The 14,865-nt window shown below is 41.2% G+C and overlaps 1 protein-coding gene across 3 annotated transcripts in view; it reads left to right on the top strand.

Moving 5' to 3' along the window:
• The window catches only part of nr3c2 (nuclear receptor subfamily 3, group C, member 2), a 78,347-nt gene that overhangs the window by 44,596 nt on the left and 18,886 nt on the right, over positions 1–14,865 (top strand). For 2 of the 3 annotated variants that reach the window (XM_022194386.2, XM_051945330.1), the window contains exons 4-6: positions 6,807–6,923; positions 11,869–12,210; positions 14,469–14,613. In XM_022194386.2, the coding sequence (XP_022050078.1) occupies positions 6,807–6,923; positions 11,869–12,210; positions 14,469–14,613 (604 nt within the window). Of the gene's footprint in view, positions 1–6,806; positions 6,924–11,868; positions 12,216–14,468; positions 14,614–14,865 lie in introns of those variants that run through there. The other variant, XM_051945331.1, reaches the window with a different exon arrangement.

The raw sequence follows: 14,865 nt of genomic DNA, 5'->3' as shown, positions 1-14,865 counted from the left end.
AATACATGTGCAACTTTTGATTTAAATCAGTAATTTAACTTTGCTGAGTCATTTCTTAACTACAAATCCATGTGATGAAACTGAAGTTACAGCTCTAGGATTCATGCACATAGCATCACATGAAACTGTAAACCATGGCGCATGATTTTGGTCAAGAAACTTTCACTTTTTTTCCTCCGTCTACATTCATTTTTCATTCTTGCTGTAATTTCTGTCCTTCTGTCGGCCAATTGGGACCTCCGTTCTCTTCTAATCAGCCTTCCTCATCTGTTCTGCTACCTTTCATATCACATCATTCGTTTTCTTTTTTTTTGTTGTTGTGGGTGTCGCGACGTCATCAAGGTTGCATTCGACGCGTGAGCTGCTACCTCACGTGACCCCTCCACAGCTGCTGCCGAGGTGGAAAGGGAGAGGTAAGGTAGGGCGAAGCAAAAAAACTGAAAATAGTGAGAGAAGGAAGTGAAGAGAGTTAGAGGACAGTGAAACAGATACAGGGAGGGAGGAGGGGAGGAAGGACAAAGAAAAAGTCAGACACAGACAGAGAGATAAAGAGAGGAGGAGCCGAGAGAGGGAGCAAGTAACAGGGAGAGGGGATGGAAAGTGATGTGTCAGCAGCAAGCGCCGGAGAGGTGTAAGTTAGGACGTGAGGAGACGTTTCACTCCTCCCCTCTCGCAGTATTTCCTCCTCCTTCTCCTCCTCTTTTCTCTCAAAGTTAAAAACTTAGACTTGGCAAGGGAGATATAAAAGAAGACTGCAGAGAGTGGGCATCTGTACAAGGGGAATAATCCAGCCCATGCTTAATTTCTTTTGGCATGGCCTGCCTCGGGGGACGCAACTTTTCGGTCGGCTGTAGCTCATTAGACAACTAACTGGCTCACAGCCCTTTACTACACGAGCTAGTTAGCATTCTGAAGTCGTCAACAAATCAGATGAAACTGTCTGATTGTGGAGGAGCTTGTTTCGCCTTTATCTGAGTCATTGTTAGATAACTTCTTTTTTTCCCTCACTGGACCTTGGCACCATTTTTCTGACATCTACATTTTAGATTTACATTTAGACCATCTGTTTGGAATATCTATTGGCCACATGGGCCTTTCACTGTCCAAATCTGTTCACTTACAGTCCTCCTCAAGAGGACAAATATTCATTCCACTTAATTTTATTATATCTTCTAGAAGGCACTGCCAACTGTACACTATAAAGTTTATAACCACGGGCCTGTGAAATATATATATATAAATATATATATAAATAGTAAATTAAGTGCTGAGTACTCTCTGGTTGCGAGTTTGTCAAAATGCCCTCAATTCATTCTTTTCCGACACAGTGCACATTTTTCCACCTGCTCTCCTAGAACTACAAGCTATCCAGTTCATCTTGTACAGTATGGCAGTTCTTATTATAGTTACTCTTCCATTTGATATGTTTTTGTGTAGTAAACAAACAGAGGAAAGGGGTAATCATTTCTATGAAAAGTCTGGATATTGTTAACTGTCAGCCGCAAACACTCCTTTTGAAATGAATGAATTTCTCAGTAAAAGCATTCGTCCTCCGCTGCAGCAAACAACCTCCTGACACAAAACAACAGTTGGTAAATATGTGTCATCATTGCTAATGAAATGTGGAGATATCTGAATGCATTCATATGTGCTTCTCTCCTGCATCCACTCCACTGAAGACAAGTTTGTTGATACAAGACAGCTGCACTCAATAAACGACTCCATGTGGAGCGCATTTGAAGAGTTGAGCGCCAGCTTATTATTCACATGTCATCAGTGGCTTGGCATGTCTGCTCTGCGTAATAATACTAGGCCCTGCTTTCGGCTCTCTAGCTGCTTTCTACGCTCTCTTATTCAGCTGAGAAGTTTACATTAGACATGAGACATTAGTCAACCTTGTAATAGCCTCATTTTGCTCTATAATGTGACTGGATCGTGGTTTCCATGGCGCTCATTTCAGTCCGAAAACCTGTTCTTCGCTACCACCTCTGTGGAAGAGGTCGTCTGAGGACACGTCTTGCACAGATTCTGCTTTGACTGGCGGCTCTGTCGGCCAATCACATGTTGCTCAGCTCAGGCTGGAGGAATAAAGGCCTCCCTCCCGTGCCGTAGTGAATGCTTCAGGTTGTGTGTGTGAGAGGCTCATGTAACCACGGCTGGAGAAAAGCCATTTAGCGGTGTTGCCCTGATCCCAGCTCTCCAACACATGTCTCACATCAGACATGCTTTGATCAAAAACTGCATACAAACACAATCGTGCACACAAAACAGTTAAGGAACTGCTGTATACGGCATTAGGTGGAAATTAAATCTGCAAAGCTTACTGTAAGCATGTGTGTGACCCACATTGCTAATAGGTATTTAGGCTGGAGAATGCAGCCGTAGGAAGAGTCTCCTTAATGCAGTGTAGATACATTTACTGTTAATGATGCATATGCAATTTATGTTTTAAAAATGAATACAAACCAGGTTTTTCCTGACTTACTGTGGGTCTTTAGGGAGTGATTATACACAACAGCAAGCTGGATCGTTCCACATACAGTAAAGGCAGCAGGTTTGTGTTACTTTATTTGACAGGAATATACACATTTTGCTGTTGTTTCTGAACATTTGATAAAGAAAAAATATCTGCTATTATTCAGTAAATAAAACCCATTTCCCCAAATAATGAAAAAAAAAAAACTAAGAAAAACAAATCATTTTGGTGCTCATGATTTTCCTTTGGCGCTGGCTAAAAAGTCTTTCGGGGGCATGAAAACACATACTTAAAATATTTCAGGGCTACAGTTAATATTTATTTTGTATTAACAATTCTAAGTTTGTATTTTAGAAAAATGCCCTAACATTCTCTCACATGATGGGTTTTTGTCCAACCATCCTATATGTATGTTTGCTTAATAAACAACTTAGTTATTTAACTTGATTGTTTTTTAATAGCCAACAAATTAAATGACTCATTTCAATGCTGCAATATACAGCATACACTGCATTGCCCCTACCTTTAAAGCTTCTTCCTACAGTGACCTATAAAGCCATATGTTTGCTTGTGTGATGATATAACTCAGCGCCTTCGGTTTCTCTGACCCAGGCTGACCTGCACGTCTCTCCACTGGATGTAATCAGACTTCCATCTCTTCCTGCTCCCTGGTGATACCTTTGTTCTTTGACATCAATCTGGGTTACACCTTTTGTGTTCAACCAAATAAGCAGTGCAAATCTGATGGGCTTTATCGGCGTCGTCACTGGGGATGGTGGTTTTTTGTTGTTTTTTTTCTTTAAAGATACAGTACGAGGAGAGCGTTGTGACATTATGTTATGATTTGCTGTTCTTTCAATAAAAAAAAAATCATACATAAAGCACCAGCAGGATTAAGTAGTGTTACTACACATTTAGTTTCCTTCAAAATACAAGTGTGGCTTTTAAGTAAGGCTTCAGAAGACAGAAAATTGCTTCTAAACAGCTTTAATGAGAGAAGAAGTCCAGAGACTTTCAGCATACTTTTGGTGTAAAGCTGTTGTCTGAAAGCAGTTAGCAGTAACAAGCCCACTGTGTTTTATTTGATTTGGAAAAAAGTCAAATGTGGTTGTAAGATAGTAGCTGTAACGTTGATCTTTTATCTCAAATGACAAGCACTTTAGGTCAGCTTGTCTTGTTTGTAACTGTCCTATATAGATAAAAATGAAGTTAAACTTGACTTGTGGGTAAGAGTAGATGAGACAGCTTCTATCATAAACGTTGAAATAACTGTCTGATTATGCTTATTACACACTTCCAAGTATCATATTGAGGTCTAAAGATGACTTCATGCATTGCACACGGTACAAAGGCAGGAAATGGGCAAAGTCTGAGCTCATACAGCAGATTATTACCAAAAGGGAGACATTAGTAAACAAAATGACAGCTTCTATTTACATCCTGCATTAACTTCTGCAGCCTCTTTTTATAATGATCCAGACAGGGAAACTTAATTGTGTAGAGCCCCGTCCAACACAGCTGTTTGTGTGTTGTGTCCAAAGAACTGGAGTAGCAGCGCTTTTGCAAGGCAGTGATTTGCATACTGCTGGCCCAGTGGTAGCAACAATTACATCGAGAGCCCTGTTTTTTTGGTTGTTTGATATTTTTATTTTTTATTTTTTTGTCTGTGTAATTTTAGGGCTGCATAAATACCAATGAATTATGATCACAGAATTGACCAAATTCTTTGTGAGTGGGTAATTAAATGACATTAATCCAAGAACACTTCCTTTAGTTGTGTGCCATCTCATGTCTGCAGTACCGGGTTGCAAGTAAGAAAGTTGCCTCCGCTGCCAAGTCAGAGAGTCACAGTAGTGTTATTGATGTGGGTAAGCTACTGTATTCGACTTTAAATGAGGGTCTGACCACTAGTGTCTAGTAGCTATTTAAATATGTCAGCTTAAAGGCTTGAAGTCTGTCTGTTTTTTGTGGGGGTTTTTTTTGTGTTTTATTTGGTCATGTATTGTGGACGCCCCTGTGGCCATAGAAGCGCAGGGCTGATAACTCTTGTTAAAGCGAGGTCCCAACGGGAAAAAGTATTTCCTTTTCAGATGAATGTCCTCGTAACTGATGTATACCGGGCCTGACAGACAACAGAGGCTACTCAGTGGGTTGTTGCCAGATTGTGAGATCATTAGCTAAAAGTAGACGTGACTGGACTCCATTAAAGAACGCTGAGGGATCCTGTGAAACGGACAATGCCGACAGAATGTTCATTGTACCGGCACTTTTTTGATATGAAATATAATACAGTGTCTGAGGAATATTTATCCTTTATCATATAATATTGCATGACTGGGTTTGGGCATTTCTGAATGTCTTTACAGTGAAACACGGTGACAGATTATTTGATGCACATGGAGTCAAAATCGGTTCGTAAAATAACCACTTCCGTAAGAGATGAAAGGAGAGTTATTATTCTTTGTTCGGTTTTCGGAGATGTTTTCGGAGGTAAGGCTGAAACAGTAACATGAATCAGAGGGCCTGCCACTTGTTTGGTTGATAAGCAAATGCACATATTCAGTGGTAAACATGCAGTGTGTGTGTGTGTGTGTGCGTGCATACACAGCGCATAAACAAACAAATTCCCTCCCTTTTGGATACACACACACACACACACACACACACACACACACACACACACACACACACACACACACACACACACACACACACACACACACAACCACCATCGGGCTACGACTTTGGCTGTCTCATGAAGTGTATTTCACTCTAACAATTATTAACAAGATTCATGGAAATGAGCAAAACAGTTGACAGGAGGGCTCCAGAGTTTTTCCGAATTGCCATTTGGTGTGGTCTATCCAAGCGCGAGTCCGTTGTGTGTGTGTGTGTGGTGTGCACAAGGGGGGTGGGGAAGGGGGATGGCTGCGTTGTGTTTCCTGTGTCGCAGTTTACTGTTTTTTAGAGCAAGAAAAATGGGCTTATGTAACGGTCATGTGATTTAGCCAGAAATAGTGGTGGGGCTACAGCTGCTGCCTCTCCTCCTGCAGCTCGGTTCCTTGGCTTTTGGCAGCAGCCAGACAGACACACTGCGCACTACTCCTGCTAGCTCAGAAAACAACTTCTGCTCAGTCCTACACACAAATACAAATACTGTACTGTAGATGCAACAAAGGCAATGCACAGAATGTACTTGTCGGAGAAAACTGCATGCAAACAACACACGCGCTCTCGTACTGACAACATTGCAGACGATGCCAAGACAATCCTGCATACGTCGGAAGGAACAATAAGAAACAAACATTTAGGGGAATGCAGATTAATATGCGCTGATGTGCAAGCGTTTGCATGTGCACAGCTACGTACACATTTGTAAGATTTTCGCACAGTTTTCACATAAGCCCTACGGGAGCTAAGCCTTATACTGGGGTCACTGGGGTCACAGCACCACACTTGTACCACTCCATCTGGGTAGCGTCGTGATTTCCATGTGAGTGTGTGTTTCTCTGTGGAAGCACATACAACATTTGCAGCTTTTTTTTTTTAAATTGCCAAGTGGAGCAGCTTTGGCTGTACATGTGTGTGTCCTTGTGTGTGTGTGTCCATTTGTGTGTGTGTGTGTGTGTGCGCGCGCATATGAGAGTGAGAGAGTGAATGACTGTATGTGTGCATGAGCATGAGCCTGTCTGTGTGTGGGCGTATGGTGCTCTGAGGCTGGCGGACGTGTGGAAAAGAGGGGATGGAGACGCAGGCGTAGAGAAGGAGAAGAGTGGAGGAGGAGAGGAGCTGTACAGTGAAGAGCTAGTGGAGCGGAAGGAAGCTCTCTGAAATGGGAGATCATTGGGTTTAGCTAAGGGCCAGGCAGGAGGCAGGAGGGATTCTCGCCATGTTAGCATCACTGTCAGGAATAGTCTAGCTGCAGCCAGCGTCCTGGTTCCAGCGAATTCTAATACCCTCATGCAATTTACTGTATAATACACCATTAGTCATACATTGTCGAAGGTGAGAGCGGAATAATCACTGTTTCAATCATTTTCACAGTGATAATCATGAAATCTCTGATATTGCCAGACATTTCACAGCTCTCCTCGTTGACCTACATTACAGACCGACAGAGATTCAACATCGGAATCAAACGTTTACTGCCTTTCATGTAATCATTTGTGTGCTTTCTGCAACACTGTTCAAAGATGTTATTCTTACTACACAAGTTGCTACTCTCTCCTTCTTCCTTCTTTTCCTTTCGACTGATAAGATCACTGTTGTTTCGTGACGAGCTGCATGCATGGTCACCGTTGAGCTGACACAGTGTCTCTTCTCTCTGCAGGACAGCACAACTACCTGTGCGCCGGGAGAAATGACTGCATCATCGACAAGATCCGTAGGAAAAACTGTCCAGCGTGCCGCGTACGGAAGTGTCTCCAGGCCGGGATGAACCTCGGAGGTGAGGAGTTGCGGCCTCATTACAGATTTGCTCTGTCACGTGTCTCAAATGTGACATTTGAGTCAGCCTCACTCTGCTCATAAGAAATGATAGATACAGAAAAGTAGGTCTGAGTGTAGTCATAGGAGGCCCGGGGATGCTGAGTCATAAGATGTTTGTGTGTATATAGTATATCTGATCATAATATGCATAATGCATTATCTACAGTAGGTGTAGATCTACAGTACTCTATACGATGCCAGCTGATAAAGCCTGCAGACAAGTTACAGTATTGTGTTATGCGGAAAGATGACACTATTTGAGGGGAAACGTGGTGGATTCAGAAGGGAAGTGTGTGTGTGTGTGTGTGTGTGTGTGTGTGTGTGTGTGTGTGTGTGTGTGTGTGTGTGTGTGTGTGTGTGTGTGTGTGTGTGTGTGTGTGTGTGTGTGTGTGTGTGTGTGTGTGTGTGTGTGTGTGTGTGTGTTCTTAAATTGAAATGTATTAATTAATTGCTACTGGCATATTCTAATTCAGGGTCACAGTAGCAAACACAAAGCTCAAAGCGCACTTTTCAGTTTTGGGTGCATTTGCCTGATTGAAATTTCAAATGATTTTTAATCGTATGCTCCTAAAGGAAAGTAAATGTAACCATGAGTGTAAATGCACAGAAGGTTTCTACTTCTGTTGACACTACTGAAACATTTCATCAATTAAATGTTTACATTAAAGCATACTGAATATTGTATAAGTTCAGGGAACTTTAAAGCACCTTTGTCGGATACTGTGGCCTAAAATACTGTATACTGCTTTATGAAATCCTCTTCATTTCCACTGCAGTAGAACCGGCTGCTGTCATGCCTAATCAAATTTGTTTGTATTGCTTAATACCACATAAAAGATCAAAACGGGCTTTATAGTCCCAGCACAGCAATGGTTCCCGACCCAGCCCAAGCCCTGCAGCTGGAGTGTATTTGGTGAACTTGGTTTACTGTGTAAATGGATGCAGTAATGAGGTTCTAATTTCTCATGTTGCCTGACTACATCTTTTTAATATGAAGTGACACATGGGATGAGGTTTATCAAACATGAGGGTCATTTAAAAAAAAAAAAAAAAGGACTGAACGAGAAGTCCAGTACTCCGCCAGGGCTGCTCAGTCGTCGTATCATTTCCAACAGATGAAATTTTTAATAAAAAATGATGTTGCGCCGAGCACAGGCGTGTGTTATGCATGTGTACATTATGTACAGATACTGAATTACGTGACCTAAATATGTAGTTGACAACGGGAATTGATGAGACTCGGAAACACCCCCAAAATTTAATCAATAGTTCCTTGTATGATTTCCCACTGATAAGTCCCCAATAAGTCCGCTATGGTGGATTTGTAGTAGGATCGCAATCATGTGATCGTCAGCAGGCAGCTGACGTAGTGTTCACTTGTCATAGTTACAGTTATGCTGTGGCGCTGTCTCGCAACGATATAGAAATCTTTAACAAATCTGTGGATCCAAAATATAAGTTGCATCACTGCCAAAATCGAATTTCTTGGTCCTTGTGTCATTTCTGACCTTCCCAGAAAATTTCCTCCGAATCTGTTAGTCCGATTCTCAGTAATGTTGCTAACAGACAGACAGACGGACAGACAGATGGACAGACAAACATCACATAACTCCACTGTGTTCCTTGGCGGAGTAATGAAAAACAATCTCACTAAAAATAAAAACATTTAGTTACTTGGGCATTCTAAAAAAACCCTGAAAGGACTGCTATTGTTGTATTTTTAGGGATTTATTGACTAGCAGAACTGTTGTTGGAATTAAAGTCAACAATGAGACGTGCATTCAAGCACGGAGACTTGAAATAACCTACTCAGAATAAGAGCAAAATGACTAAACTATGGTTCAAAACCTGTGGCTTTAAATGATACATTCAACACAGGGGAAACGGTTTACCCTGGAGTCGGGCCAAACAACTGACAGTACAATAAAAAACAAATAAATGGGCCTTGATTGGGAAAATCAATTCCAGAAAAGGACTTCAAGATCCATTTTCTGCAGTGTGAATTTGTGAAAGCTTACTTTTTTCATGGACAATTTGACTTGTTTGTGTATATTTCTGACAGGAAAACAATATGAAATGGATGCGTTATTGAGTTGCTCCAGAGTATTAACAGAAGGCGATTTGTTTTGCTTTGGCATTATCGCTCCCTGGAAGCATACACAATGCATATGCACAGAGAAGGTGATAACAAACTCCCTCACTGGGTAGTACGAGGAGGTGGATCTTCTGAAATGCTAAAGGAGTAGAAGCAGTTTAAGAAGAGCATCTGGTGTCACACAATCAGTCATTTTAAGCTCGATGCTCTAGAGACTGGGGAGTGATGCCAAAAAAGTAAGAAAACCTTATCAGACATTATGTCAAACATCAGCTATATGTGGAATTGAGCAACCAGGGCTCCAGCTGCCATATGGTAAATATGCATCTCTATCAGCTGGCCACAAGACAAACCCAACAATCGACCACGTGTGAAAGTACAGACACACGACTTAAGTAAACATGCCTCTGTCTAGTGGTTTTCTGTGTGGTGTTGAAAAGCAGCAGATGACCATGAGTCACGAATCAAGGTTGTCAATATTTTTGAGTCACAGCAGTGCAACCCATTGAACGGGGGCTCAACTGTTTATGTCTAATTATACTACATAGACCAGTAAAGAAAGCTGTCGGGTTACTGAAGCTGCAGAATAAATAGATTTCTGTAGGTGATATCAGGTATGTGGAGAAGGGTTTTTTTTTGTGAAGGATGCCCCAACAATAAGGGAAAATAATTTCTTAAACTGGTCGCATACAACAGCATCATCTTCTATGTCTGGGTGTTTAACAGGGGGGTTCTTTGATTAACGTGGATAATTGTTTCCGGGAAGTGGGTTATCATCTGGTTGTTCACAATGATTTTTATTTATTTATATTCGAAGCTGCAGAAATGACACGAGAATGTTAAACAATGACAATTACAAGAATCCCGAATGAAAATACACCTGTTACGGTCATAATGCAGGTATTTACTCTATTAAACTGACCCTTGGTTGACTGTTGTGTATTTGGAAACAACATATGGAAGACCGAGACCAGTAAAACCAACAATTGTAATGACACCATTGTGTCAGTGTGTTGTAAACTGTTGTGTTTCTGCCAGGATGATGACTTGTTTCCATTGATGGTCAGTAGTTGGGCTGTGTACAAGTTTTGAACTTAACAAACCTGCTGTGGAGCAGAATATCACAGTAATCTACCATTATGGTTAGAAGTGATCCAGCTTCAGGGTACAGAAAACATATATATTGGAGAAGCTAAAGGGAAAAGCATTAATCTTGCTTTGTGACCTGAAGTAAAGTTTCATGTACTCATCAGATGACTGAGTTAGGAGGTCATTCTTTGGTCAGACTTTGGTGTGTTCACTACAAAGAGAATGTGTTGACTTTTATTCCTCAGATCATTTCTTAGAAAAGTCACTGATGGCTGATGCACAGAAACATTGCTTTACCTGACTTTTTGTTAGGGTTGCTGCTAAAAAGAAAGAAACTTTTTTGCTGGACAACAAATACTGATATGCAGTATTTGCTTCCTTAATGTCAACTCAACGTTTACTTGAGTCCATGGTTCCTGCGTATATTGCGTCAACAACTTAGCAAGCCACATACCAAAATGTTCAGCTTTCAACAACTTCAGGTGGGCATTTCATGTAGAGGCACCACTCAAACGTACAATTAGTGAACTCAGCCTAAAGTGAAGCAGAAAAAGTGTGTCACCCTTAGACTGTGTATAAAGGGATTTATTAAAATTGAATGAGGAACAGGTAACTTGGGCATACAGACCAAAACATTTTTCTGAACCAAGCTATAAACATGGTTATTTCTTCTTTAAAGTTGAGCATTTTAGCATAGCTGTCTATGGAGACTGACTCACTTTTGGGGAAAGCCTCTAGTGGACATTGGAGGAGCTGCTGTTTTTGGTATTTCCATATAGATTTCATTTCTCAGCACGGGAGGTTGCTGCTCAGAGTCACCACTTTGGGAATTGACAAATTATCATCATTTCATACAACAGGAAATAATAGCTATCTAGCCTCACTGATTCGTGGGTAGCTAATGCAAATAACAGCAGCTTGATTGAAGCAGAAACTGCTAACAAGTGCCAAAATGTGAAACTCCGTGATTTTGTCAAGTATGAACTGTTCATGAGCACTGGCACAAAACTAAACACACCTGGGGAAACCACCAGCAGTATCAGTAATGTTAGCATCATAGCTTGTGGCATTTGTTCAGTGTGTTAGCTAACAAGCAGCAACACTTAGCATGAGGTTAAACTCTGAGTACCTGACATGTTAGTGATGGAAAGGAACATCACAGTGCATTTATTTTTAAATAGACTTCCACATTGCAGAGAGGCTGTCATGTATGTTAGTGTGTCTAAATGTATTAACACACCTGTCAGCTGTCTGTGCAAGCTAACATCATTAGCTTGTGTTTATTTGATATTTGTCATCCCACAAATATTCCCACCTGCATCACCAAGCAGTATATCAAACACTGCATTTTTAAACGGACTGTGTCAATTTCTGTGTCCCATCTGTAGATTATTTACTGAATTTACAACTTTCTAGAACCAATAACTTCAGTTACAGAGATGACAGATGTCTTTGGAAATGACACTGTGAGTAATTTAATTAGCACACTGCTAATATTGAAGTGATAGATAAAAGAATTTACTGTCACAGCTGTTTTAAAATTCAATATTTAACAACAGAAGACATAGTTAACACACACAGCAAACATAAATGCTCAAGTACAACATATCTGTGTTGCTTTTTTACACCCATACTGTCACATTGCAGTGATGACCTCAGCGTGATGAATGCATGACAACATAAACGGCGCATTAACAAAAGCTGTTGTCTTTTCCCGCAGCACGAAAGTCCAAGAAGTTGAAGCTGAAGGGGGTCAGCGAGGACCTGCAGAGCTCTAAGGACGGCCAAACTGCCACAGGTGGCGTTGGAGGCGGCTACCTGTCCTCGGAGAAGGAGCTGAATGCCAGTGCTGCCAATGCCCTGGTGCCCCATGGGCCCGGGGTGGTCACACCTTTTCTGCCGCCCTCCATCTGCAGCGTGTTGGAGCTGATCGAGCCTGAAGAGGTGTACTCCGGCTATGACAACACACAGCCTGACACCACCGACCACCTGCTGTCCAGTCTCAACCGCCTGGCTGGAAAGCAGATGGTACGCATGGTGAAGTGGGCCAAAGTACTTCCAGGTTAGTGACCCCTGAGGCCTAAATGCTGTTTAAGAGTGTTTTCAAGCCAGAATTTGGAAGGGGAGTCGAAGCAGGGTCCCCAAAGATATATGTGATGGAAATAAAGTGTGTAAATCACATTTTAAAGGTTATTAACCCATCAAGGAATGGTGGAGTTACATGACGATCGGTGTACGTTTGTCCGTTTGGTTTGTCTGTTAGGACCATTACTCAAAAACGGACTAACAGATTTGGCTGAAATTTTCTGGGGAATTTTCAGGGAAGGACCAAGTGATTGGATTTTGACAGTGATGCAGCTCATAGTCTGGATCCACGGATTTGTTAAAGGTTTCTGTATCATTGCGAGATAGTGGGACTGCATCACTGTAACTATGTAACAAGTGAACATTACGTCAGCAGCCTCCTGATGATCGTGGACTTATCGGGACTTATCCATCAGAAATAGTACAAGGAACAATTGATTAAATTGTGGGAGTGTTTCTGAGTCCCATCAGTTCCCGCCGCCCGCTACATATTTAGGTCACGCAATTCGGTATTCGTACAGAATGCACACATGCCTGTGTTCAGCACAAGGTAATTTTGTGTTTGGATACATCTATATTGAATGGCCACATTCTATGTTGTTGTGATTTCTGCCATGAATTTTTTCAAGATTTTAGCCATCGGAAATGACACAACGACTGAGCAGCCTTGGCAGAGTACTGCGCCTTCCGAATGCTTTTCTTGTATTTAATAGATATGGCTGTGGTATTTTGGGTTGTAGTGCGTCAAAAGCTGCAGTTAGATAATTAAAGTGGCTGGTAACTTCAATGCATCATGTGTTTTCATTGCAGTAGAATGTCTATGGCCAAGAACACTTCAACCATAGAGCCTGCTCTTGTTTTGCATTCATAATGTTCTATTTTATAATTAATTTATCGCTAACAAATAATTGAAAGTCAGTTGTATTTATGGATGAATTAAAGAAAGTGGTAAAAATATCTGTCTGATAAATCAGGTGGGAATCAATACTGTAATTATGGTTGGGGGGTTTTAATGAAGATAGCATGCCTGCATCTTCACTTTTGATCTTTTTAGCATGCAGCGCTGCTAGTTTTGTCATCACACACAATTTTAATTTTAAATATTAGGTCAGGAAATGATTCTGCAAGGTTTCAACAAGATTAGCAAGGAATCCTATTTTACCATTAAATAGAATCAAGATTAGGATTTCCAAAGAGAACTCATTTACATCACCGTTGACAGATGTTGTGTCGAACAGAGGATCTAACGTCTATCTCATTAATTTTTACGTATACACCAACAGCACAGGAAGAAAATGATGTTTGAAAAGGGATAAACAAGTTGCCCTAAAATGCCAGTCAGTGGGAGACACATGAAAGATGCCTCACAGGTAGCTCTTTGAGCCTGTTTAATTTGCTGTATTGCAAATATTTGATACCTCCACGGTGTCTGCTTGCCATATCCGGACGTATAAATAGAAGCCAGACAGAAGGGTCAAAATGAGTACCTTCGACTTTCAGATATGCCACCGCCTGCATTCACTTTACATTTGGTTGTGGCAGGGCTAACACACAGGGCAACACAGACCAGCAGTAGCAATATGTTCATGAAAAGTCTGTAATAGTCGCTAAAAGCTGCATTAATTGCACATACTTTGATGTTTAGTAGCTTTAAAAAAAAAAAAATCAAAAAAATCCAGATAACAAATAGAATAGTTTGAAGAAGAGGAAGCTGTAATAAGCCTGGCATTTCACACACCTTTTATGCAAATATTTTTTTATATAAATGATTGTTTTTGGCAGACTGACACGGATGTAGACTGAAATAGTCCCTAAGTCTTGATATGTCACTTGCGTGTCCTCGGTTGGCCTACGTTTTGCATGAAGAGGAGTTTCTTGCCAGAGTTTGATTGAGAGTTTGGCAAGTTTCCTATCTGACTCTATTTTTGGAGCTTCATAGACAACACGCCAATAACTGGAGGCCTTGTGGGATTTGCATGAAACAAAAAATGGGTGAATACTTGTCAGTGGTTATCATGTCTGAACAAAAACTGGCACAGAAATACACACTGTAGCAAACAGTAAGGGATGCATACACTCAGGTGAACACACACGCATGCTAAATAAACGCCTGCATAAGTCCAAATGCATTAAATCACTGCTTGTTTGCTACGTTTAAACACAACTCCGTCGTCTCATCACCTTCATCTCTTTATACCGTGTGTGTTTTTGTGTGTGTGTGTTTTTGTGTGTTAGGTTTCCGGGGCCTGCCCATCGAGGACCAAATCACCCTGATCCAGTACTCATGGATGTGTCTGTCCTCCTTTTGCCTCAGCTGGCGCTCCTACAAACACACCAATGGACAGATGCTCTACTTTGCCCCTGACCTCATCTTTAACGAGTAGGTCCACACTTCCGTATCTGCAGCATGCCACACACGTGGCTCTGATGTTTGCTTTTTTAAGTCTCCATTCAATCAGGCGGTCTCACTGAGATTAGAATCTCCTTTACAAGACAGACCAGAAAAACAGGAAACATTTACTAGAACACAATCAGCAGACGACACAACAACACAGTAAATAAGGAATTAATAAAAACAGTTACAAGTATCTTAAAGAAACATCCACTAATAAAGCTTTTAAGATCTCCAAAG

The sequence above is a fragment of the Acanthochromis polyacanthus genome, chromosome 3, assembly GCF_021347895.1.
Source record: "Acanthochromis polyacanthus isolate Apoly-LR-REF ecotype Palm Island chromosome 3, KAUST_Apoly_ChrSc, whole genome shotgun sequence".
NCBI classification, from domain to species: domain Eukaryota; kingdom Metazoa; phylum Chordata; class Actinopteri; family Pomacentridae; genus Acanthochromis; species Acanthochromis polyacanthus.
Note: the sequence above shows the minus strand (reverse complement) of the source record. Positions and strands in the feature narration are given on the sequence as shown.